Here is a 27,430-nt window from a genome sequence, read left to right as displayed (position 1 = left end):
TGGGGCTAAGCACCGGTGTTTAAGACCGGTGTAAAGCCTGGGGCCGGCCCGGGGCCGCAGTGGAAATGCGCCATTGGTGTGTGTCATGTGAAGTACAGCAGGGCGCTACCTACCTCTATGATGACGAACATGCCATCGCCCATGCGTGTGGCGGTGAAGCTGGTGAATTGTGGGTCTGGGAGGTAGGTGAGCTCCTCTCTGCAGGTCACTGAGCTGTTCCCCACCAGCAGCTCCACAGACACCTGTCTGGACCCAGTAGAGTCCAACACACCAGCAGGGGTGAAGTAGACCAACATCTGGAGGAAACAGATGACCATGATAAATACACATACACACACACACACACACACACACACACACACACACACACACACACACACACACACACACACACACACACACACACACACACACATACACACACATCTATACACCAGTTGGGGTGGAGTAGACCAGTGTCTGGAGGGGGCAGATGGCCATTATAAATACACATACACACCAGATACACAGATACACACACACGCACGCACGCACGCAGACACGCACACACACACAGTCCTTAATTTGAGCCGGAACAAGCCGGAACAAGATCCGGAACCTCCGACGTTGGATCCGGCAGCTATTCGAAGCTTAATTTGAGATCTGGAACCTCCGAAATTGGATCAGCTATTAAATTAGATCCACCACCTCCATGACCATATCACAATGAAATAAAGCAAACAATAATTCATTCATTCATTAAAGAAAAGTTCGTTCGGACCTTTTGGCCGCGGTCAACACTGTCCCCATCTCAAGTGCAGAGTGAGCGGGGTTTTTCGCAGATTAACTTGATTTGCGCAGCAAATAGAGCATCTCTTTTCCCCTCTACCATCTCCTCACAACTCTTTATTGGCCTTGTCGGCCCACTGCTTAAAGGGATATTCCGCCATTTTTGGAAATACGCTCATTTTCCACCTTCCCTCGAGCAAAACAATCGATATTTACCTTGTTCCCGTTCATCCAGCCATTCTGTGAGTCTGGCGATACAACTTTTAGCTTCAGCCTAGCATAGATCATTGAATCGGATTAGACCATTAGCTTCTCGCCTGCTAACTTCATGTTTAAAAGTGACTAAGATTTCTGGTAATTTTCCCATTTAAAACGTGTCTCCTCTCAAGTTAGAAAGTGCAATAAGACCAACTGAAAATGAAACCTGGCGTTTTCCTAGGCTGATTTGACATGGAACTACACTCTCATCTGGCGTAATAATCAAGGCAACTTGCAGCTACTGGCACTACTACTGCTTGTTGTCTATGGGGACTATTTTCAGATGCTGCGTACGATATCACTGCGCCTATGGTACGTTTGCAAGTTGCCTTGATTATTACGCCAGATGAGAGTGTAGTTCCATGTCAAATCAGCCTAGAAAAACGCCAGGTTTCATTTTCAGTTGGTCTTATTGCACTTTCTAACTTGAGAGGAGACACGTTTTAAATGGGAAAATTACCAGAAATCTTAGTCACTTTTAAACATGAAGCTAGCAGGTGAGAAGCTAATGGTCTAATCCGATTCAATGATCTATGCTAGGCTGAAGCTAAAAGTTGTATCGCCAGACTCACAGAATGGCTGGATGAACGGGAACAAGGTAAATATCGATTGTTTTGCTCGAGGGGAGGTGGAAAATGAGTGTATTTCCAAAAATGGCGGAATATCCCTTTAAGCTACCCGGTTCAATCCCATTCCCTACGTGAAATCATGAATTGCCAAAGGACATGCACGGGATCTGAGGAGTAGGGAAATACAGGCAGGTGTCTATCTATGGATAGCCTACTGTATGGGTTGTTTTGGACAAATAAGATGTGTAAGTAAAATGAAGTCTTAATTATTCTCTGCTGGTACTCTCAATATATTGTAGTTTTATTTGTTAGCCTAATTATTGATTCATTGTGTTGCGTTAACGTGTGTTTGGAGAGTTAACGGGCGAACTTTGAGTGAGTAGCCTATTGTGTGCTTGTTTGGAGTTCATCCTTTTACTCTGAGCGTTGTCTGTTGTGGTTAAAATAACCTTGGCTAGCTTACTGTCTTGCAGTGTTGGCGAAATAAAGCCTTAAACATGCGAATCTGCACTCTGTCTCCGCACTCGGTAACTGGTTTAATTGTAGGCTAGTGCATACAGAATCGTTGTGCGTCGTCGTCCCGCCGACCATTTATTTATTTATTTATTTATTTATTAATGTATTAATTTATTTATTTTTGAGTCGCCGGATCCACCCATCCTCTGCGTTCCGGCACCTCCCACTTTACAAATTAAGCACTGCACACACACACACACACACACACACACACACACACACACACACACGTACATAGAGTATGTACTGTATGTCTCTAAACACCAGGAGGGATGGAATAGACAAATGTCTGGGAACACAAATTTCAAAGTATTGAGATTGGACTAAGTGCAGTTCTCACAGCTAAGCTACACTAAGCTGGTGGGCAGAGAGTTGTGGAAGGGCTGGGCTGGGCTGGGGTCCACATGACCACTGGGAACCACAGAAAACTTCTGCTATAAAACTGCTGCAATACTTCTGCAATACAAAGGTCATATTCTTACCTCTTTCTTTCTCTTGAGGGTGAACTCCTCAGGTTGATCTTTGTGCTTCATCTTTTCCACAAACTTCAGGTTAGAACCGTTAAACATGATCTCTCTGCCTCCACTGCAGAACACAGAACATAGAACCCAACGTCAGGTCACATCATTTGTCGGAACACATAAGGAAGCTTGTGTGATCTTCCTCTTGCCCCAACAGTAGTCAATATTAATCAGATGGTACAGAATAACAAAGACTTTTAAATAAACTAATAAATAAATAACATTAATGTCGACATAAAATAGTTCCTCTAGCTCACCAAACACAAGGCTCCTGAGCAGGACAAAAAAATGATAATAATAAAATAATAATAACCATCATCATACATGTTGTTATTACTATTAAATTATAGTATTATTTTAGACTAAGGTTCTTATAAATAGAACAATACATAGTACATGTGATGTAAATATACAGTATACTGTACTGTAAGATCCATCCATGCGAATACATGTGAAAGTTCAGAGAGGTTCAATAAGCAAATGAGGGAAATGTCATGATGCTGATGCTCACAGTAAACTAACTGTGCTGACAGCTGTGGTGAGATAGCAGTTTTTAACAGAGCCTGGTGAAAAACAATGAAATGAAAATGAGAATCCCCCTCATCAGTGACCAGCACTCAACACAGCCAGATAAAAATGACCAAACGAGAAGCAAAGTCTGTGACATAGACAGCCTCACCCAAATCAGAGCTACACAGACATCATGACATGCGCAATCCCAAACCCAGAGTTACACAGACACCATGCACAATCCCAAAACCAGAAGCAAAGTCTATGACAGAGACAGCCTAACCCAAACCCAGAACAACACAGGCAGAACGACAGACAGAGAAATGAAACGGTTGTGCTGCTAGCAAAGTTGTGAAATGTGAAACATGGGGTGCAATGTCTGCCACTTTAGTTTTACTCGAGGGAGAGAAGATGGTGGCACTGAGGTGTGAAACAGAACACAGACAGAGACTGGGAGGCAGACAGAAAGACAGATATGTAGACAGACTGACAGACAGAGAAACAGACAGAGAGCTGCAGGAATACAGGAAGACACAAACCATGATTTCAGAGTAAGAAGTAGATTTGCACATACAGTATGTCATGTCTGTTCGTGCGGTGCTCTGGAGATGCTTTTCGGGATAGATGTATGAGACTGTACCTGCCCTTTGTGATCTTTTGTTTTCAGGATAGACTCTACCTGGCCCATGTGGTCTTTGGTTCCAGATGGTTGCAGATTGGAGGGGAGTCGTAGGTCAGTTTGACGTTGCCATGACACTGGCCATCCGCCTTCAGCAAGCAGACTCCTACAGTGTCTTTCACGGCTCTGCTCGGAATGTGGAACGTCAGAGACTCATGGAAACTGGAGTTTCTAGAATGGGACAACACTGGGGACCTGGTCATGTGACAAAACAGGAAATTAGCTGATGATTTCACATACAGTAGTTCAAACATTTTCCATGGCATGGAAAGGCACCTACTCTTTCGGATTGCAGTCCATGTTTCCTTGGAAACGGACCTTTGTGACTGATTCCAGGTTTCTTCCTTTAATAACTGCACGGTTTCGGCCATGGATGGACACTTCATCAGGTGACATGGATAGAATCTCTGGTTTCTGAGATTACAAGCAAAACATAAGAAAAACAGAGAGAGAGAGAGAGAGAAGTGTGAAGAGAGTGAAGAAGAGATACAAAAAGATACACAGAGTAAAAGATACACAGAGTGTGTAAACATTATGAATATGTCTGTGGCCAAAAGAGGTTGATGCCATCAACAACAAAACCAAACATATTTGTTTACAGGTCACATGTCTAAGAAACAATGAGCGTCTTGAGGGAGACCAGGGACTCCTTAACTCAGCATAACAAAATACCTCTAGACTTAGCAATGACAGAATCCACACAATATAAATGAACACAGAACACATCATACTTTCAACTCCTTTTATTTTCTATACTGTATCTCTCTTTTTCCTTTTATCTTAGGCATGTAGCGTGACTACAGTATAAGGGAAATGCCTCTCACACGCAGTAAAGGATCAGTAAATAACGGTGTGGTTGTTCTTGTCTGTATTGTTGTCTGTGCTTTTTCTCTATTTAGAAGCACATACAGACAGAGCTACAGTACAGTATGGAGACTGTGCACGTCTGGGTGAAATACAGGTCTGGCAAAAAAAAACCTGCACTCTTTAGAGGGTTTCACTATCACAGCTGGGCTACACCACAAGCTTAATTGAAACCTTTTTAAAAATAGTTTTAGAAGACCGGTCTAATTTTTCAATTGTACACGCCACAATACCCTCTGTGTAGCAGTTCCATTGTTTATCGACAAAGCTAACTGTGGCAGCATACGCTATGTGAATGGAACACTTCAGTAAACGTGCCTGCTAGCCTGTCTGTTATGCGTGTAAAAACAGATTATCGTTAATATTCATATCACAGTACAACATCATTATGACGGACTGAATGATTCAAAGACAAACACAGTGAAAAAACTGGTATGGTACTGTTTATATTTATTGCTTTTCATAGCTATTGCCTAATATGTTTTATTTCAATATTAATTTATTCATGAAATAATCTCAAATGATCTGAAACAATCATAACATATACCGGTAGTTTAATTTTATTTTATCTTAATTTGATGCTACACAAATGACGACGTCTCTGCCAACATGTGCCTGGAGGCCTGATAATTGCATTACATAATGTCGTTGTTTTAGCTGATAGGACCATGATCAATTTTGTCACTTTTAGACTAAATGGGTACCCACTTAGTGCTAAATGGGTATACCCAGTACATCAAAATTGTACTAAAAAGGGAATTATTAACTTTACAGGACGTGAAAATGTACACAGAGCTAAGAGCTAAAATAGGCAAGGGATATTTCTCAGTGGTGAGCACTTTTCAGGCAGGTTATTAATACAACACCCTTAAGTAACCACATCCCTCAACACAGAGTTGAGCCACTTCTCTTCTTCTACCTCCTCCTTCCTTTTCCTGCTTTACTGGTCTGATTTTTTTTTAAAGGAAGCTGCAAACAGTTTGTATAACTTACTGTATAGTTTTGCCCCAGTGTGATGTTTTTACATATATCCTAGAGAGAGAAAGAGAGAGAGAGAAGATGAAGCAATTAAAAAGAGTCAGATATCCCTTCTAAACTATCCTAAAAACAAAAGGTTATAAGGCTTTTTCTGTTGCTGCCCCTCGACTCTAGAATAATCTCCTTATAGAAATGAAGTCCTGTGCCACTATCAGTAAATCAAATTTAAAGACCCACCTATTTTCTTTGGCCTTTAATGTCCATTGATTCTCCCCTTGTTTGTTTATTTATCGTATTTCTACTTCTTTTCAGCAGTATATTAACTGCCACAGTACATTTTGCTCTAGGCCTATAGTAACAGTTTTAGTAACCATATCTTTGTCTCACTCATATTTTTGTTTTTATTGCTGTATTTATTTTATTTCTGTGAGCACCTTTGGTCAATTGCATAGAGTTTAAGGTTCAGACCACAGATCGCGATGGGATGAGTTACAACATTCAAACACCTTGCAACTGTGACTAAATATGTTGAATGCTTCATGATGGCTTGCGACGACTTGCAACAACGTGCAACATTTACTTCACATCACTGCAACTCCTGAAACGGTTTCGTATCATCGTGGATCTTTGGTGTGAACTGCAATTTTTTCTGCAGTGGTTTTATCTCGTTGCAGGTCTTTGGTGTGAATTAGCCTTAGGGTGCTATATAAATGTGATATGACTTGACTAGTTCTATTGAAAAACATTAGGAAGGCCCCAGCTGTGACACAACTGGCTGGGGCACCTGCACCATATGCCGGCGACCCGTTCGATTCCCGCCCTGTGGTGCCGAATCCCAACCCTACTCTCTCTCCCATTCACTTCTTGTCACTCTTGACTGTCTCTATCAACCTTATTCCTTAACCCGGAAATATGTATCGATGTGCGATGGTTACGATACTGTTCACCTTCCGTTCATTCTGTTAACATGTGCGTTTTCCGTAGCAAACTAGATTATGCCTCAACTTAAATTTCTTTCGAAATGTTGACAATTCTGCCCTCAGCATGTACTACATCATATAAAACCGATATCAGTGTTTCCCACAGATGAGAAGGCAATGTGTGGTGGTCGCCCCATGTGTGACGGGGGGGGGGGGGGGGCAATTTTTTCATTGCATCGCCTTTTTATCGCTCTCCTTTCATATAATGTTTTTGTTTTTTTTTACCAAGATGTGAAGCTTGTCTTTATTTGAAACACACACACATTATGTAATTATTTACATTATATAGGCCTATACTGACTTTTCTGATATTCATAACAGCAAACTTCATGCAGATTATAGCCTACTATTCATATTACAACTCCACTTCTTAAATTCAGCTGTCTGGTTGAAGCCTCAAAATATTGTAAACATAGCAGGCTAAGCTTATCATACTCTACTGGTTGGACTGTTCAGTTTCCCCACATGTGTTTAAGTTTCAAGGTAAGCTAATACTTTTTCTCCTTGGGACAGGCCCTCCAAGTCTTGGAGTAGAAAAACATGAATGCAACTTGGTCAGTCAACTTGAATGCAAGAGTTTTCAAATGTCTGCAGCATAGCCTACTAATGATGCTAACCGAATATAACAGTAATTTAGCTAGTCGTCTTCTGTGCGTCAATGCGTCCACGATTGTGAATGTTTCATTTTGATTAAATGTGCATGTGGAGGGCGGCTGTCCATTGAGCGCGCACGAGAGCGGGCCAAGGAGAATGAGTTTACTTCTACTGTTTGGTAACTAAGTTGCACGCATAAACTGCAAAAGTTGAGGGAGAACTTTATGTTTCTACCCGAGCAGCGTCAGGTGCATCAGTGCGACCACCGATGATCTCGTTGGTTTTCATGGAGACACAGCCGCGGTGTGCACGGAGGGTAGGGGCTGTGTGCGTGTTTGTGTGTATGAGAGACAGACGCGCGAGTGACAGAGAGGGAGCGCAGGGAAAGGACATTTTTCAATAGCGTTTCAAAATAGGAATAAATAAATAAATAAAAGAATAACGAAATGCAATGTGTGGCGGCCGGTGCTGAATCTGTGGCGCACCGCCACAAATTTGTCTATGTGTGGGAAACACTGGATATAAAGAAGAAAAGTGTACTTTTATATGCGTTATGATATGTTAAGCACCGTCAACTGTCACGTTAAAATAAATACAATGCAGCTTCGCCGGAAATAGAAAACCGTTTTCGGTGTCATGGCGACCCCCATTGTTGGCTGCGGAATATCGTGGCAGCTGTATAATTCTCTAGAACGTTCTAGTGTTTTTTGGGGGGGCTTTATGTAAGGGATAACGGCCGACGAGGTGACCGGTTCGATGGAAATAATGGCTAGGTGGAGGTCTAGTTACCTCCGCCGTGCCATTATTTCCATCGAACCGGTCTACCTCGAAGGCCGTTATCCCGCTTATCTCCCGTTTGTATTCATAACCTGTATATTTAGAACATAGTTTTATTCCACCGTTGCGTCCGTTAACATCGCTAAAACTGTCTTGACTGTGGGACTACTTTCCGCCACATATCAACTTTCTACTTGCAGGACAAAACTGCCGTTACTAGTTCTAAATGGATGGTTGCTATGGCCAAAAGCCAGTCGTTAGTTCTAAATGGCTGGTTGCTACGGCCAAAAGCCAGTCGTTAGTTCTATCTCTGCCGTTGTCAAGCGGGCATTTCCCAGGATTCTGATTAACTTTAACTTTCAAAGATCGCTACTTTTATAGCCTACATGGCATCCAACTAGCTACAATCCACCTCCGTCATATGCTACAATGTTACTATAGTTCTGCACGTCTGTATTTCAGCTTGGATGCAACGTGACAGTTCATTTAAACTTCGCAACGAGTTTGGCGAATTAATATTCAAGTGTGATACGGGAACTACTTCGAAGGTAGCAGGTTATACGAAGTTAATGGCCACCCCATTAGCCAATCAGAGAAGAGAATTCCATTGTTGAGGGAGATAATAGGCTATATTCTGCTTGACAACGGGAGAGATAGAACTAACGACTGGCTTTTGGCCATAGCAACCATCCATTTAGAACTAGTAACGGCAGTTTGTCCTGCAAGTAATAGAACTTTGTGGCGGAGAGAAGTTAGGGGGGGATGGTGGATTTTAAAAATGTACATCTAGTCTTGCGGGGGGTATAGGGGTCCTCCCCCAGAAAATGTTTAATTTCTAAGATGCAATTTCCTGTATTCTAGTCCATTTAGCGTGACCTGCTGGACATCGGCAAATCCTAAATTTCTTCCAATTCATGTACATTTTATGTGTCATTAACATTTTAGATCATGTCTGAGTCGAGTTGCTAAAATTGATCCCAGTTCAGAGTAGCCTAACATTATCACTTAAATATACTAAATAACTTGGAAGTTTATAATTTATCAGATCTGAAATAGTGAACCAGACATCAATTAAATAATGCATTCAACAATGGCTTGTTATAATTACCAATCTAGCCAAGTTAAATGTAACCAACAAAAAAGTTGAGACTTTTTGCTTTCACTCTGGAATTCTACCACCATAGAGTAGAATAGAAACTTTAATTGCCACACAATGTTGGTAGGATTTTTTGTAGCTCAGTCTCAGTCTTACGTTCTCCCTTAACAATACAAAAAAAAGCATATTATTTTTGTCTATAGGCTACCTTTAAAGAAAGATAAACGCACTCTCGAATATATTCTCGTTCTTTTATTTATCTTGAATGCACAAGACGGACGCGTTTCGGCAAACACCCTTCCTCGGCGTCTTGCCTAGGCTACCTGCACAGCGGAATAATAATTCTAAAGATGAACAGATGTTCAGACGTTTGTCTCTTCAGCCACCTCGTGACATTGTCTATTTGCAGAACCGCACATTACAAAATATTCTTTCGTGTGAGTGAGGACTACAGCATGACATTCGCCTTTTTAGTAGTGAGTCATACGTGACCCATGCATTTAGCTACCTCTTGAACAAACATATACTGTATAGCCTACATGCATTCAATACAACACTCTCAACAGATGACCTAAAGTTGGACAACATTGCGTTAGCTCGCCATGAGCCGCTACGGTAGCCTATCCTTTCCAATGTCATAATGGCAAGTTGAAACAGCTGGAGTGAACACCTAGCTCTCGCTAGCGGGCTATAAGTACCTTCACTTAGCAAACAAGGGAGACAGGGCGTTTCAGGTTTGAGTATAAATGTACTCTTTCTAATTCATCTACTTTTTGTCCTCTTAATAAAGCCGACATCCCTAGATTCAACTTTGCTTGTCGCTTGGCCATGATGCTGCTGAATGAAATCACCTGCTGTGCGCATACAGTAAAAGAAGGCTGCATGCATATGTCGCTGATTGCCGTGGCAATAGGAGGAACATGTCCCTCGTCCATAGTAGGCTATTTTAGCCTCGATGTGCGCAAAAGCGAAATGTTGAAAATTAAATAGTGGTGATATTTCCACATTCATTGAAAAAAATTACAGGGGATGGGGAGGGGGATGGCCGTTTCAGAGGTGGGATGATTTTGACCATATCAATTCCAAAGGGGGATGCCATCCCCCCTCATCCCCCCTCAACTCGACTACTGGCGATACTGTTATACTTATCCTTCTAGACCTCACAGCAGCATTTGACACAGTTGATCATTCCATCCTTCTCTCTCGCCTTGAGCAATGTGTTGGTATTAAAGGTACGGCCTTAGAGTGGTTCAGATCATACCTCTGATAGAAGCTTCTCTGTCAGCTTAGGCAAATTTGTTTCCTCCTCAGCACCCCTATCCTGTGGCGTCCCCCAAGGATCTATTCTTGCGCCCATCCTCTTTGCCCTCTATATGCTCCCTTTAGGTACCATTTTCAGAAAATATGGAATTTCTTTTCACTGCTATGCAGATGACACCCAAATTTACATTCCCCTAAAAAGTCAAGACTCCTTAAAAAATCTTCTAGGCTGTCTTGATGATATCAAAGCCTGGATGGCCTTAAAGGGATATTCCGCCATTTTTGGAAATACGCTCATTTTCCACCTCCCCTCGAGCAAAACAATCGATATTTACCTTGTTCCCGTACATCCAGCCATTCTGTGAGTCTGGCGATACAACTTTTAGCTTCAGCCTAGCATAGATCATTGAATCGGATTAGACCATTAGCTTCTCGCCTGCTAGCTTCATGTTTAAAAGTGACTAAGATTTCTGGTAATTTTCCCATTTAAAACGTGTCTCCTCTCAAGTTAGAAAGTGCAATAAGACCAACTGAAAATGAAACCTGGCGTTTTTCTAGGCTGATTTGACATGGAACTACACTCTCATCTGGCGTAATAATCAAGGCAACTTGCAGGCGCAGTGATATCGTACGCAGCATCTGAAAATAGTCCCCATAGAGAACAAGCAGTAGTAGTGCCAGTAGCTGCAAGTTGCCTTGATTATTACGCCAGATGAGAGTGTAGTTCCATGTCAAATCAGCCCAGAAAAACGCCAGGTTTCATTTTCAGTTGGTCTTATTACACTTTCTAACTTGAGAGGAGACACGTTTTAAATGGGAAAATTACCAGAAATCTTAGTCACTTTTAAACATGAAGCTAGCAGGCGAGAAGCTAATGGTCTAATCCGATTCAATGATCTATGCTAGGCTGAAGCTAAAAGTTGTATCGCCAGACTCACAGAATGGCTGGATGAACGGGAACAAGGTAAATATCGATTGTTTTGCTCGAGGGGAGGTGGAAAATGAGCGTATTTCCAAAAATGGCGGAATATCCCTTTAAACTTTTTGAACCTAAACAACAGAATCCTCCTACAAGGACCCAATGGGAACTCCAACCAAAATATGTGTAACGGGCATCCAGTAGAGGGTTATTTTTGTGTGGTTGATGTGATTTGGATACTGTCTGTTTGTTATTTGACATAGTGCCTTTCGTTTTGGGTGTGTGTTGTGTCCTGCGTGTGTGATTGGATCTCATCCTGTGCTGCGCTCTGGTTGAGTCAATGAACTTGCGTCATGACGTCACAGAGGTGTGAGGGAGGTGTGTGGATGAACGTATGTTTTTAAAATGTTTGAGACTCAGGTGAGAGGCGGCCGCTTTGTCTGGGAAATGCGGGAGTCGGGAGAGCACGCCACGAAAATCGCCATTAACGTTGAGTTGGTGAGATATGGAAGTTTGAATTACTTTGTTGTAGAGTGCAAATCAGTTCATGTTTAGTGCTGCTGTAATCGTAGCGGCAGACAACGCATTCTCCCGACCGTCGCACTTCCCGCCTGGGTAAATGTAAATGTTTGTTATTTATTCTTTATATGCGTGTCTATTTTAACTATGTTGTATGCCCTATCGTGAGGTTGCATTGCCCCCAGCTTGCCTTGTTTCACGGTTGCAGTGCTGTGTGTATATATTGTTTGCAGTAAGATTTATACCCGTGTGAGAGACTGGTGTGATTTTGATATTGCCTTATAGCGTGATCCTTGCAGTGTTACTTTTACACGTTTGTTTGCAGGGTTGGGGGTACTTGAACCTTTGTGTCTGTGGTAGTACAAGCCATTATCTTATCTATGAATTAACAAAATAAATAAGTTTTGCTACAACCTTTGGTCTGCCTCTTGGAGCCACTGATATCCCAGTTCCAGGTATAGGCCTAATTGCCTTATAGTTTACCTGTGTTACAACTGGCGCTGCTAAGCAGGGCCAGGGGCCTCATGTACAAAGACTTGCGTGGAATTCCTACTAAAACATTGCGTACGCGAAAATCTGGAAAGAAGCGTACGCACAAAAAAAATCAGATGTATGAAACCATGCGTACGCAGCAATCCACGCAGCTTTCCTTTGTACATCCCAATTTACGTGAAATTAAACGCACATGCACGAGCACTATACTCCACCCTCTCTCCTCCCTCAATCACACTCATTTTAATATGCAAACTAGAAGGCCACTCGAAAACTCAGACCTCCGCGAAGGCAAAATGGCTTATCCCACAATATTAATAAGAGTTAAAACGCATTTGTAGATCCATCCGTTCTCGAACCTGCTACAAAATGTAATACAATTTAAATAATCAAATCAAATGAAGAAGTGCTCTTATCAGACAAAATGGTAAAGATACAGTAGCCTACAGTACGTCTTTATCATCTGTAATTAATATCGAAAAACAAAAAAACGGTAGTGGCAGAGCGTGGCAGTGGCTACAAGGGTCAGAGACCGTGGCAGATTCAGTGGTCAGTCTGCAAGTGACAAGGTTCACATAACGCGGTTTGGTGGGCATTTCAAGCATTACAAAATAACTGCATTAATCACTCGTGTCCGAGTAAGAGACCACGCATCGCGCACCCATCGCGCACCCATAGTAGAAGTTTATCCAGGCTTTGCCATGACGATTTCTGAATCATATTCCTATATTTTGCACAAATGTGGCGACAATAATGTGAATGCTTACTCGAGGAAAGTAGCCTATGCATTCAGTCAGGGAAATTGCTTCAATTCACGCGTATCATCTTGTCCCATTTGTATTTTGTTTTACTGAAAACTATCGGAAATATGTGAAAACACCCGGGAAATGTTTAAGGCATGGACATATTCGTGAAGCCGACCCCATTTATCGCAGATTTCGAGGAAGGAAAGCTCTTCGAAATCTGAAATGTTTGATAAGCCAGTGAACAATCATGGAACTAAATATAGGCACTATATTTATACGTTTCACATTAGGCTACCTAATTCTTGATATCCTCTGATAAGACTACAGTTTTAATTGCAGATAGGCTGTTGCATAGTTTGGTAGTATTAACGCACATTGCATGCCCATTTATCTAGAAACATATGCCGACTTCGAAGTGCTATTTTTAATAGCCCACATTTCACAATATGCTGTGCAAATAAAGGCCTTGATTCGTGATCAACTAATGTTGTTGCGCTGCATTGCCTCTACGTGTCGCCAACTGACGATACACACTGGAAATGTGCGTACGCCAGGCATGAAGCTTGCGTGGAGGACCGCACATTCTCACGTTCAAGTCAGTCTTTGTACATCCGGACGTGAGCGTGAGAGTTAGCGTACGCAGCATTTTTGTGCGTACGCAAGCTTTGTACATGAGGCCCCTGGACTGGTTTTCAGTGGCCTCAATTAAGACCATTGTGCTAAAATGTCTCTTTCAGGGGAGGGTACATCATCTGCTGAGTCAAATTTTACACCAATGCTAATGTCACCTTTTTTTTCAGGCAATATGTGGGGGCAAAGATTTAAGGGGAGGGACTCAGAAATAAGCCTGACTGAATGGGTTGAAAATTTAAACGCAATGTTTCGAATGTATAAAATCCCAGACAGTGTACAAGTTGATTTTATTTTAAATCAATTAGAGGGGGATGCCAAACGGCAAATATTGGTCAGTGCTGTAGAGAACAGAAACACTGCTAAGAAAGTCTTTGATAGGCTTCAAGATCTTTATGGGGATAAAATGTCTGCCTCAGTCCTCCGCTCTCTATGTTTCAGCTGCCGACAGCAACCATCTGAGACAGTGTCTGACTTCTCTCTCAGACTACAGGAGCTCTTTAAAAAGCTGCAGCAAAAAGATTCAGTCAGTATGCGTAACTGCGATTCCCTAATGCGTGATCAGTTTGTGGATGGAATGCAAGATAAACTGTTGAAACGAGAATTGCGTACTCTCATTCGGTCTACTCCAGATCTGTCTTTTGCAGCTACTTATCGAGAGGCCTCCATACGCCTGGAAGCGAACGGAGAGGTTGGCCTAGCTGCATGTGATGCTGTGGGACAGGTAACAAGACTTCCTTCCACCCAGGTTGACCTCCAACAGTTGAAGAAAGAACTAAGAGAGGAAATGGCTGCTGAGATCAAGGACCAGATGGTGACACTTTCAAAAGGTATTGCGAGTGAGCTTAGAGAGGAGTTTAGCTTAACCTCTAGAAGCATGACTGGACAGAACTATGAGTCATACGACTACCATAGGGGGCGGCAATCTAGTCTACCAACCCCCTCTTATGCAAATAGGCAGTCTTTTAGGCCCCATGCACCCCGCTTACATCAATATACTTCTGACGGGAAACCCATTTGTAGCCAATGCCATCAGCCAGGTCACATCCAGAGGCATTGTCAGCTAACCTGACTTTCGCCAGATCCTGTAGTTCGCTGTCTGCTTCACACAAGGATCTGGGACTTCTCGATAGGAGATGTATTTATGAAGGCGGGTCCTTGTAAAACATCCTCGCATGTGATTTGATAAACCACTTGCCTGTTATCTTGAATGACGTGCTAGGCTTCTTCAAGCTCTTGCCAAACCTGGTCGGAAGAAGAGTAAAAACATCCTTGCCACCAATAAATGTCTTCAAAACTATTCTCTGTTAATCTTTTAAAGAATGAATACTCGATAGATTCGACAAAACGGTTGAAATAGCAGAATCAATGTCAGCACAAGACTCCTCGCTGCGTGCCGCCATTGTTATTTGAATCAAACACTCGCTTCGGCGCTCCTGATTGGTTGCTCATTTTTTGATCACTGGAACGAGCTTGGATTGCCCTCGCGTCCAGACCCTTGTGTGGAGCTCAGCGAAACGCCTCTGGTGGAGCATGGCGGAACTACAAGGGTCTGGCGAGAGTCAGGCTAATTGTCAGCAGCGGGAGCGCTCAAATTCTGTGGGCTCGCGCCCTTTAAACTAGTAAACCCCACTGACGCGGGGTTGTCAGTGGGGGAAACCGGGGTGAGAGGAAGAGCTCTTAACAACTTGGTAGGACAAAGCCCCATTGTTATGGCACGGTTGGCCGAACAGGAAGTGCCATGTGTGATCGATACTGGCTCTCAAGTTAGTCTTTTAAAAGAAAGTACATTTAAAGAACTGTTTGGAGACTGTGGTGCTCAGTTACAAGACCCCTCTGCATGGCTCTCGCTTACAGCTGCTAATGGGAGGTCAATCCCGTATGTTGGGTGCCTAGAAACAACTGTTGGTATCGGCGGTCTGACACTCCCCAGCTGTGGCATTATTGTAGTGCGAGATCAATGTCTAACCCGTAGCCCATGCTTGTTAGGAATGAATATTCTCCGTCACTGTTGGTCCATTTTGTTTAAAGATAAGATCCCATCAAGAGAGCATGCTAACCTGGATCTGGTGCTCGAAGTGACCCCATCTGGCCGTCAGGCGTGGACGTCCGCAATGCGACTTTGTAGTGAAGAAGCCAAATTCAATGATGGTCATGGTGAAGTGAGTTTTGTGAGAGTACTGACCAACACTGAAGTACCACCGGGAAAAGAGATGGTTCTTCCAGGACGTGTGCGTGGTGGACCAGGAGGTCGGCCATACTTGGGGTTGGTTGAGGCACCACCAGAGACAGAGGCCTATTGGGTAGCTCGGGCTGTTGTGTCTGCTAAAGGAAACACTGTCCCAGTAAGACTGAAAAACCTGTGTAACCGCCCCCTTTTTCTCAAAAAGTACCAGAAATTAGCTCAAATGTCCTTGATTAAACCAACAGATGTTGTCTCGGGTGCAGTGCAACTATCGATGGAGACGGCTGGCGTGATGGAAGTCCACCTTGAACCAGAAGTTTCCCTCCCTAGTTCTGACCCAAGCAACATCCCAGTAGAGCTGGAGAATTCCGGACTGTCCCCCAAAGAGACCCAAGAGGTGAGATGTTTACTGGCTCAATACAGACATGTTTTTGCCTTGAGTGATGATGACTACGGGTACACCCATACTGTTTCTCACGAGATTCCCACAGGTGATTCGGCTCCAGTTCGACAGCGTCATCGTCAAATTGCCCCTAGCCTCTATCAAGAGGTGCGTGTTCTCCTACAAGACCTGTTGGAAGCTGGCATACACAAGAGCACAAGTCCATGGGCTTCGCCAATTGTGTTGGTGAAAAAGAAGGACGGGTCCACACGTTTTTGTGTGGATTTTCCGTAAATTAAACACCCTTACACGTAAAGACGCCTTCCCCCTCCCACGTGTTGAGGAGTCTATGACCATGCTTTCCCAGGCAAAGTTCTTCTCTACTCTGGATCTTGCCAGTGGATACTGGCAGGTCCCTGTTCACCCAGAGGACAGGGAAAAAACAGCTTTTATAACACCCATGGGCTTGTATGAATGGGATCGCATGCCTTTCGGGTTATGTAACGGGCCAGCTACATTTCAAAGATTAATGGAGGCTTGTTTAGGGGATTTAAACTTTCAAAGTTTATTAATTTATTTGGATGATATTATTATTTTTTCATCTGACTTCTCATCCCATCTACAGCGACTTGAGCTGGTGTTCCAGCGCTTGGCAGACCAAGGTCTTAAATTGAAGCCCAGTAAGTGCTTTCTCTTCCAAAAAGAGGTAAAATACCTGGGTCATGTGGTGTCTGAGCAAGGCATTGCACCTTTACATGAGCGGGTAGAAGCTATACAGGAATGGCCACAACCAACTACAGTTCGGGAACTTAGAGCATTTCTAGGGCTGACTGGCTACTACCGCCGCTTTATAAAAGATTTTTCTAAAGTTGCCTGTGTTGGCATATGCCGATTTCACACTTCCTTTTGTGCTTTACACTGATGCCAGTCACAGGGGTTTGGGAGCTATTTTAGCCCAAGTCCAGCAGGGGAAGGAGCGAGTTATAGCCTACGCGAGCCGTAGTTTACATCCATCAGAAAAGAATGACTCAAACTATAGCTCCTTTAAATTGGAATTTCTGGCCCTTAAGTGGGCCATTACACAGAAATTCCATGAGTATCTGCTAGGTGCAAAATTTCTTGTTTTTACTGACAACAATCCCCTTGCTCATTTACAAACTGCAAATTTAGGGAGTGTAGAACAGAGATGGGCTGCTCAACTAGCAAATTATAACTTTGAGATTAAATTCCGAGCAGGGAAAACAAATGCTAATGCAGATGCTCTGTCTCGAGTGCCCCTACAGACCAACGACCCTGGAGAGGAAAACGCTGACCCGATGGAAACGGTATGCTCTGAGGTGGTGCATGCTTGCTGTGACACAATAGGCCTGGGATCCCCAGCTGTCAAACCTCTTGATGCCGCCCAACAGTGCCCTGAGATGACCTCTGTGGACTGGAAACGGGCCCAAGGGAATGATCCGGTAATCCGTGCAGTCATAGAGGCCCTAGGACGACGACACTTTCCACCTGCAGCGAGAGCAGCACTCCCTGTAGAGGCGAAACGTCTGTGGAAACATCGCTCCAGACTCTTCTTAAAGAATGACATCTTGTACCGTAGCTTGAGGGACCCTAAAAGTTTGGCAGAGTGGCACCAACTGGTGTTGCCAGCTACATGGAGAAAACAAGCCTGGAAGCTATGCCATGAGCACGCAGGCCACTTTGGGGGAGAGAAGACACTCCATCTGATGCGGAGTCGCTTCTTCTGGGTGGGACAGGGTCGTGATGTGTTGGATTGGAGTACATCTTGTTCTCGCTGCTTCTTGCAAAAAGCTCCCACAACTCGAACGAAAGCCCCATTGGTCCCAATCATTACGTCATTTCCTCTGGAAATACTACAAATGGACTTTCTTAAACTACCTCCATCCTCAGAGGGACTCCAGTATGTGTTGGTGATGATAGATGCCTTTACTAAGTATGCGTGGGCTGTCCCAACGCGGGATCAGACAGCAGCAACAACAGCAAAGGCATTATGGGAAAATGTTATCCGTTTCTTTGGATGCCCAAAACAATTACATGCTGACCAAGGTCCAAATTTTGAATCGCATGTGATGCAGCAGTTGTGCGCCCTATATAAGATCAAGAAAACTCATACTACCCCATATCACCCTCAGGGGAATGAGGGTTGTGAGCGAATGAACCGCACTCTTCTGCAGTTGTTAGGCACACTGGAGAATGATAAAAAGTCACACTGGCCATCATATCTCCCAGAGTTGATTTTCTTATATAACAATGCCGTGCATAGTTCCACCAACCACACACCCTCCTATCTTCTTTTGGGATGGCACCCACGCCTCCCAGTCGATGTGGCCTTAGGGACATCTCCTCCAGATGTGTCAGATCCTCTACCTGAGTGGGTACATGCGCACCACCGCAGGCTGTCTTATGCCCATAGTGCGGCAAGGGAGCAGACAGTAAAGGTCAAGATGCATCAAAAGACACATTATGATAATTGTCCCCTTAACTTGCCTTTACTTCCCGGGGAGAGGGTTCTCTTAAAGAAACGGGGTGTTAGGCCTTATGGAAAATTGAGAGATTATTGGGAAAATGAACCATATGTGATTGTGAAACAACCTAATGTTGATCTACCTGTTTATGTGGTAAAGCCAGAAACCAGGGAGGGGAGAGAAATGGTATTACACAGAAATTTAATGAAACCATGTCCTGTTTCTGTTGTGCCATCTAACATTCCACCTATTGTTTCTCCACAAGGTAATGTGGGGCCTTCTGCCTCCCTGTGGAATGGTCTGTCTTTTGCAGGTCCCTTACTGATTGGCCAACCCAGCACTACTGCTCTGCGGGACGATGACCGCTCCAGCGGGGGCAGCATACAGTCCATCCCAGGGGACGACGAACTATCCATCTGTCTGGTTCCAGTTTCCTCCACAGATGGTCAATCCAACACTGCTCCATTGCCAGACAATGACTGTTCTGGTATGACGATTCGGCAACACACCCCAGCGTGCGATGATCAGCCAACCTCGACTGTCTAGGATCAGTCTGGTCCACAGCCTGCTGTAAGAACATTTGCGCTCCAACAGGAACCTGAACAGGACAATGGTCAGCCTCTCAGCCAGCAACCGCCAGGTGCTGGAACTACCCCAACCCCATCACAATGTGTGAGACGATCCATTCGCTCTAACTTGGGGGCGCCCCCACTCGTCTCATTGAAGAAGCGTAACGGACAAGCTGCCATGAGGACATGGCTATTGCAAAGTGGGGAGGGATGTAACGGGCGTCCAGTAGAGGGTTATTTTTGTGTGGTTGATGTGATTTGGATACTGTCTGTTTGTTATTTGACATAGTGCCTTTCGTTTTGGGTGTATGTTGTGTCCTGCGTGTGTGATTGGATCTCATCCTGTGCTGCGCTCTGGTTGAGTGAATGAACTTGCGTCATGACGTCACAGAGGTGTGAGGGAGGTGTGTGGATGAACGTATGTTTTTAAAATGTTTGAGACTCATGTGAGAGGCGGCCGCTTTGTCTGGGAAATGCGGGAGTCGGGAGAGCACGCCACGAAAATCGCCATTATCGTTGAGTTGGTGAGATATGGAAGTTTGAATTACTTTGTTGTAGAGTGCAAATCAGTTCATGTTTAGTGCTGCTGTAATCGTAGCGGCAGGCAACGCATTCTCCCGACCGTCGCACTTCCCGCCTGGGTAAATGTAAATGTTTGTTATTTATTCTTTATATGCGTGTCTATCTTAACTATGTTGTATGCCCTATCGTGAGGTTGCATTGCCCCCAGCTTGCCTTGTTTCACGGTTGCAGTGCTGTGTGTATATATTGTTTGCAGTAAGATTTATACCCGTGTGAGAGACTGGTGTGATTTTGATATTGCCTTATGATCCTTGCAGTGTTACTTTTACACGTTTGTTTGCAGGGTTGGGGGTACTTGAACCTTTGTGTCTGTGGTAGTACAAGCCATTATCTTATCTATGAATTAACAAAATAAATAAGTTTTGCTACAACCTTTGGTCTGCCTCTTGGAGCCACTGATATCCCAGTTCCAGGTATAGGCCTAATTGCCTTATAGTTTACCTGTGTTACATATGGACATAGACGCCCTGAGACCCTATGTAAAGTCCTCTGTAAAGAGCCTGGGTGTGATCTTGGACGGAGATCTTACATTTGACAAACAGGTCAAATCAGTAACCAAAATGAGTTTCTTCCAATTAAGAAACGTATCCAAAATCAAGCCTTTCCTGTCTTTTTTAGACTTTGAAAAAGTAATCCATGCCTTCATAACAACTAGACTGGATTATGTAACTCCCTATATGTTGGTATCAACCAGGCCTCACTATCCCGCCTACAACTGGTTCAGAATGCAGCAGCTCGCCTTTTAACTGGTACACGTAAACGAGAGCACATCACTCCCATCTTAAGGCTGGCTTACATTGCACGATTTTGGTCTGTTTTAACAGTCGGCGACTACATTTCCAAAATCGTTTTACTAGAATCTCGGCGCGCTCCCGTCATCTAAATCGTTTAGTGTAAGGTGCCAATCTTAGCGGTTTTAAGTCCGTCGGAGTCAGTCTTTTTCTAGTTTTGCCGTTACGACAATATCAAACATGTTTGATATTATCGTAAGTCTTTTCAGTCGTGGCTCATGCAAATAGTGACGTGAACATTAAAAACCAATAGTGACCTCGGTCGACGAACACGAAAACGGAAGGGGTAAAATAGGCGACAGCTGTAGCCTATATGATTATTTGTTATTTCATTTCTTATATATTTATTAGTCGGCTACTCTACGTGACAGAACAACTCTATATCTGTTAGTGATGTCACACTATCAAACAATGCTGCAGAAACGCGAAAAAATTACTTTGATATGAGTAGCCTATCATGTGAGTTCCTGTTGATGATGACGTGTAGCCTAGTGCACGATGGAAATAATTTGAAGGAATCTAGCAGCAGTCTTGTAAATAGTGACCACAGTCTTTGCAAAATCCTAATCTGATACTGGCCTGTGACTAGACTGTGACTAAAAACTCAATGAATTGTCTTTAGATGTGAGAGGGTCTGAGACTGTAGTCTTTCAAAAATCTTTTCCAAATCTTTGCAAAGTCTGGCAATGTAAGGTAGGCTTTAGCCTCCCTTCACTGGCTCCCTGTTCACCATAGGATTCATTTTAAAATTTTGCTAACTACTTTCAAATGTTTGAATGGCAAAGCCCCCAACTATCTCTCTGAACTACTACATAAATACTCCCCTGCCAGAAGTCTTATCTTCTGAATAGGGATGTCACGATTCTCCAAATCCTCGATTCGATTTAATTTTCGATTTTAAAGCCACGATTCGATTCTATTTTCGATCTTTTTTTATTAATGCATTCCTTGTGTCATTATTATTATTATTATATTCATTTTTATTTTTTGCCCTCTTCCTATTCTGTTTCAGGGGGCTTTTTATTTTGAAAGCAATTTTTATTTTGAAACCGTTCCATCCGTGAGGTTGTAAACAAATAAAAAACGTCAAACATAGACATGTGAACATAGTGAAATGAAGCAACACAGAATGATACTTTGAATGTTTGTGCACACTCTGAAGACACTCTGAAGAGACCCAAGGTTAGTGTTAATGGAATAAGGACTTATCAATGTGCATTTTAAGCCTTAAAGTCATTTTGAACTGTAGGCTAACTAAATCGTTTTTTTACTTGCTAAGTTGAGAAGGCTAAATTGGTGTTAGGCTAACTGACGTGAATGAACGCAAAAATGCTTCCACACCCGTGATTTTAGAGTAACAAGAGGTTGATGCGCATTTTTTAACTGGCTGCAGCCTAAAATTAGAGGAGTGTTGATGCTGCACGTGTGTGGTTTTGCGTTTTGGGCATAGATGCTGGACGTCACGTTGGGGGTGTGGCTGCATCGTCGATTCTACTTTTCAGTTCGAAGTTTGAGATTGAGATGTAATTTCGATCGATTTCGATTTAAAATCGAGATCGTGACACCCTTACTTCTGATCTATTTTTGCTGACTGTTCCCAAAACTAAATTCAAATGTAGAGGAGACCGTGCCTTTGCTGCTATTGCCCCCAAACTCTGGAACAATCTCCCCCACCACATTAGACTAGCACCTTCTCTAAACACTTTCAAATCCCATCTCCTTAGCTTTTAACTCAGTTTAAGACCCCCCCCCCCCCCCCACCACCTCACCCTAGATTTTAGATGCTTAACTTCTTTACTCTGTTTATCTATCTTTATTGCTTTGTTTTTATGGGTTTTTTTCTCTACTTTATTTTACTATTAATATTTACTTACATATTATTCTCACTGTATCTACTCTACCACCATTTTGCATTGCTTTTTTGGTTTCATTATTATTATTATTATTATTATTATTATTACTTACTAATCTTTACTATTTTTCTTGAAAGTTATTTCATAATTATTTTACTTTATTTTTATTTTATTTTATTTTACAGCACTTTGGTCAACTGTGGTTGTTTTTTAAATGTGCTATATAAATAAATTGGCATTGACATTGACATTGACATTGATGATCGAAACCAACGTCGATGCCACCGTCCTCAGAAGTGGCCAGGGGACGATGACCCAGCATTTCATCTATGGCCTTTAAGTATTTCAACTTAGCAGGGTCGGAGTCACTGGTTCGATTTTGGCTTTTGGCCATATAGTATTGCTTTTTCAAAGTTTTCCACCTAGAGCGGACTTGTTCTACTGTCCTGAGGGGGAAACCGGCGTCCTTTAATCGGTTCACCACAAGACGAAACAAATCAGCATTGCGGTGCTTCTTCCCATCTAAACTCCTTACTATATTTAGCTCAGACATCACTGAGAGGCAGAAGTCTGTCTCCTCATCTGTCCAGAAATGCGATGACTTTGCCGCTGCCATTGAAATTGTACCGCTTGTGTTTACGTAGGTCTTATCGTTGAGTTACGTTTGAGACCGTGCCTGCGCATATAGTCGGCTGCTGTCAGAAACCGGGATAAGGTGTATACATGGAACAGTATTCCGGTTTCTCTGGGAGTACACCACCTAGCATAACCGGAATACTCGTAACCGGGATAAGGGCTTATCCAGGGTTCCGAAATCGGTGTATGATGTTTACATGTACAAATACGTAACCGGGATACTTCAAAACCCTGATCGTAACCGGGATACTAAAGTGCATGTAAACACAGTCATTGATGTACCTAAGGGTTGTCTCACCTGTGAGGTTTCTGAAGCTTTTGTGGATGCTGTCCTCCAGGTACAAGTATCACCTGAGATAGACCATGCACATCCTGCTGACATGCACTCCATACACCTGTAGAACACACACACATGCACGCACGCACGCACGCACGGACACACACACACACACACACACACACACACACACACACACACACACAAATAGCAATACCGAATCTGTATAACAATCTATTATCATAAAAACAAGATTAGCACTTAATAAGAAAGTGGTGCTCTGCGGTGAACATCTGCATTTGAAATATCACTGAAATATCCCTTTTATGTGTTGAACACTTGTGAGTCAGTGTTCATTATCTTACACAGTAGAATGGCATTCATCTCTTGATAAGTGTGTTACAAACAATATAAATATAAATGTAAAAAGATCAAGAAAAAAACAGTTTTCTCACAAAGTAGAAGTTGGCATTCCTCTGATGCTGGAGCAGTTTTTCAAAAGCACGTTCTTAGTGAGCGTCTCCGTCTGGACTGTGATCGTAACTCTTAGGCTGAGTCCTGCACACATGAACACACACAGAGGCTCTCTGGGTCAGACACACTCCAGCTGTCCACTGTGGTGTACTGGAGCAGTAATAAGCAGACATGTGTCCATCCACACACCTTCAGCAGGGAAGCTCTCACTAGAGAAGCTGCAGGAACAGTTGGAGGGGCCCGGACTGTCACACTTCTCTAAAGCACATGAGAAACGGATGCCTCTGTTCAGGTTGGGTGCAGCGGTCACTGTGATGTCCTAGCAGGGGAGAGAACCAGAGACTCAAACCAGGATCTGATAGGAAATGAACAACAACAACAACAACAACAATAACAACACAAATAACAACAAAATTGTAAATCTGCGTGCCTTTGTAGTTCTGCTCCTGACCATGTGGACAGACATAATGTCCCTCTGCTGGGACGTCCCAGGAACCGAGACCCAGTCAGAGCTGGAACAGTCATGCTGAAACCTACATCTGGAGCGGAACAGAGTACTGAAGCACCAGTGTGTGGAGAGACATGGTCCTAACCATAATAGCTTTCTTTAGGTTTCGATGTCTATGCTATAGGTTTTCATTTCTATGCTAACCACTAGAGCCATAGTGTGACTATACTGCCAACCAATGAGTGTGAAGAGGGCAAGAAGTGACAAGAGGTCTGATATACAGTACACAGTAAAGGTGATATACACAGTAAAGGTGTGAACAACAAGCAATGTGTGTGTGTGTGTGTGTGTGTGTGTGTGTGTGTGTGTGTGTGTGTGTGTGTGTGTGTGTGTGTGTGTGTGTGTGTGTGTGTGTGTGTGTGTGTGTATGTGTGTGTGTGTGGTCCAGTCTATAGTGGTGACAATAGCACAATAAAATTGTGTTGTACTGTAAGTGCATTGCTATGTGTGAATGACAGATGTGTAATACTGTCTGTGAGATCTTTAAGACCGTTAACACAAGACCACAGTGGTGCAGCTTCAAGTGTTCTTACCTGCTCTGAGACACACACCATCCACAGAAGGGGTCCAGGGCCGACCAGCACTCCCCCAGAGTCTGATACAAACCACACCTGGCCACAGGTACCTTTATCATCTACACACACATATGTAGTTATTCTTGTTATATTAACATACACACTTCACAAACTGTGTTGTATCCCAGCTGTCTGATGTACTGTTTTTTCAGATAACACACCTGGTTTCCCTGAGCCACGAAAACGTCTGTGGGATTCACTGGAGCAAAGAGCATCTTGGGTAAAAACCTCCGATCCTCCTCTGAGCTGTACAACACAGTAGGGCAGCCAAGTTTGAGGGACTCGTCTAAAGCAACCTGGAATACAAATAACCAAATGATGATGATCAAATGATTGAGGCCATTTCTCCAGTCAAAATAAATCTGAGAGTAAATTACTGTAGTATAAGTTTGATTAGCGACCAAAACACATGATGGTGATTTTCATATTTCATGTTTAACTAGATGTACCGCAAAGCGATACACAATATGACCGCCGCTCAGTCCTGCACATTCTCTCCGCAAATATCAATCACGCTTGTGTTTCCATCGCCTACTCCATCCCTACTGCAACTTTTATGTATGTAAATGAGTGTGTGCATGTGTGCGCTTGCTTTTGTGTATGAGTGCTTCTCTGTCTAGTGTGAGTGTGTGTCTGCTTGTGTGTGTGTTTAATGTGTCTCTGAGTATATGTTCACTGTGTTCTCTGCCGTCACTGTCACTCCAATATCAGATAACACACACACACACACACACACACACACACTCACATGCGCGTGTGTGCACACACACACACACACAAACACACATACACAGGCACACACTCACACACGCACACAAACACACACTCGCACACACACACACACACACACACACACACACACACACACACACACACACACACACACACACACACACACAAACACACACACACAGGCACACCCAGAGAGAGAGAGAGAGAAAGAGAGAACACACACAGAATACACACAGATAACACAGACACAGAGAGAGAGAGAGAAAGAGAGAGAGAGAGAGAGAGAGAGAGAGAGAGAGAGAGAGAAAGAAAGAGAACACACACAGAACATGCACATACACACATATACACACATGCAAACACACAGATGGGCACACAGAAACGCACCCACACACACAGGCTATAGTACATCACACACACACTCACTTCTCAGCTCCGGTGGTCTCACAAAATGCACTCAAAGATGTGTGTGTGCATGTGTGTGTGTGTGTAAGGGTGTATGTGTGCATGCGTGTGGGCGTGTTTGTGCATGTGTTTGTATAATGTTTTATGTACATGTGTGTATGTAGTGGTGTGTGTGTGTGTAGGTATGCGTGTGTGTGTGTGTATTTATGTGTGTGTGTGTGTGTGTGTGTGTGTGTGTGTGTGTTCCTGCATGTTTGTTGCACCCAGAGCAACCATTCTCTTTTAAAACGTATTTGGAAACTAGTTGATTAAAGGTTTCTAATGGTGTCACTTATATGTTTCTAGGACAAAAACTAGCAGAGATTGAGATGTTTGGAATAGTTTTTGAAATCCCCAGGGGGGGATTTAGACTCCAGATAATACCACCATCTACTGGCCGATGGGTATACAGTCCTGAATGTACACATAAATCCATTTATTTTATAGCCCCCCATGGATGAAATTCCACAAAACTTGGCATACTCCCAGAGGGTGTCAGGTTAATCATACACATGAAATTTGGTGCAGTTCATAACATCTCATCTGAAGATAGGGGCAATTAAAGCAATATTACATTGCATTTTCAATTTTTACGATGGGGGGGCAAATCACAAATGACTGGTTATAAGCTAAGTTGATGCAAGCTCTAGAGAACAACATACCATAAACATTTTGTCATCCTCGGTGCCACGGTTCAGGTAGTTATGTAGGAAAAACTGTCATTTTTGGGCTTCGGGCGGGGGCAGCGCGGGGGTGGAGTGACCCCCGGGGACGAAACGAAAATTTTCCATAGAACTCTACTGGGGCTACATGCCCACCAAGTTTCATGCGCTCCGGTGTTACGGTGTCCCGGGAATCGTTGACGAAAAATGACGGGAAAAAAGAATAAAAAATAAAAAATAAAAAAAAACTTTGACAACAACTATATGACCGCTTCGCTAGCTACGCTAGCGGCGGTCATAATAAACAGATAAGATGAGCTGCCAAGAAACAGCAAGCTCTCTGAAGCATTGATACACAAAATATACTTGTTAAACTATTACCAACCTTGATCAACAGTCCAGCTTTAGTGCCAAAGAAAAGAACAGTCCAGGAGTTGCTCTTCAAGGCAGCAACAGATGTTATGGAACTGTTCCTGAACACAACAGCAGCTGGCCTGATAACTTTATCTGTGATTTGATTTGACTACAATAAAGACAAACATGCATATTACATGTGGGTCATAGCTAATCCACACTGGACATTGCTAATGCACTTATTACC

At 43.2% G+C, this 27,430-nt stretch overlaps 1 protein-coding gene across 1 annotated transcript in view; it reads right to left on the bottom strand.

Annotated features, from left to right (window-relative positions):
• LOC134062701 (plexin-C1-like) overlaps positions 1–27,430 on the bottom strand; it is a 45,859-nt gene that overhangs the window by 14,225 nt on the left and 4,204 nt on the right. The window contains exons 3-14 of the mRNA XM_062518811.1: positions 27,215–27,352; positions 25,153–25,287; positions 24,950–25,050; positions 24,339–24,447; positions 24,098–24,227; positions 23,890–23,992; positions 23,456–23,552; positions 5,679–5,717; positions 4,102–4,235; positions 3,822–4,016; positions 2,594–2,696; positions 114–296 (exon numbers count right to left, since the gene is read on the bottom strand). Coding sequence (XP_062374795.1) covers positions 114–296; positions 2,594–2,696; positions 3,822–4,016; positions 4,102–4,235; positions 5,679–5,717; positions 23,456–23,552; positions 23,890–23,992; positions 24,098–24,227; positions 24,339–24,447; positions 24,950–25,050; positions 25,153–25,287; positions 27,215–27,352 — 1,467 coding nt within the window. The remainder of the gene's footprint in view (positions 1–113; positions 297–2,593; positions 2,697–3,821; positions 4,017–4,101; positions 4,236–5,678; positions 5,718–23,455; positions 23,553–23,889; positions 23,993–24,097; positions 24,228–24,338; positions 24,448–24,949; positions 25,051–25,152; positions 25,288–27,214; positions 27,353–27,430) is intronic.

Source organism: Sardina pilchardus, chromosome 17 (assembly GCF_963854185.1).
Source record: "Sardina pilchardus chromosome 17, fSarPil1.1, whole genome shotgun sequence".
NCBI lineage: Eukaryota > Metazoa > Chordata > Actinopteri > Clupeiformes > Clupeidae > Sardina > Sardina pilchardus.
Note: the sequence above shows the minus strand (reverse complement) of the source record. Positions and strands in the feature narration are given on the sequence as shown.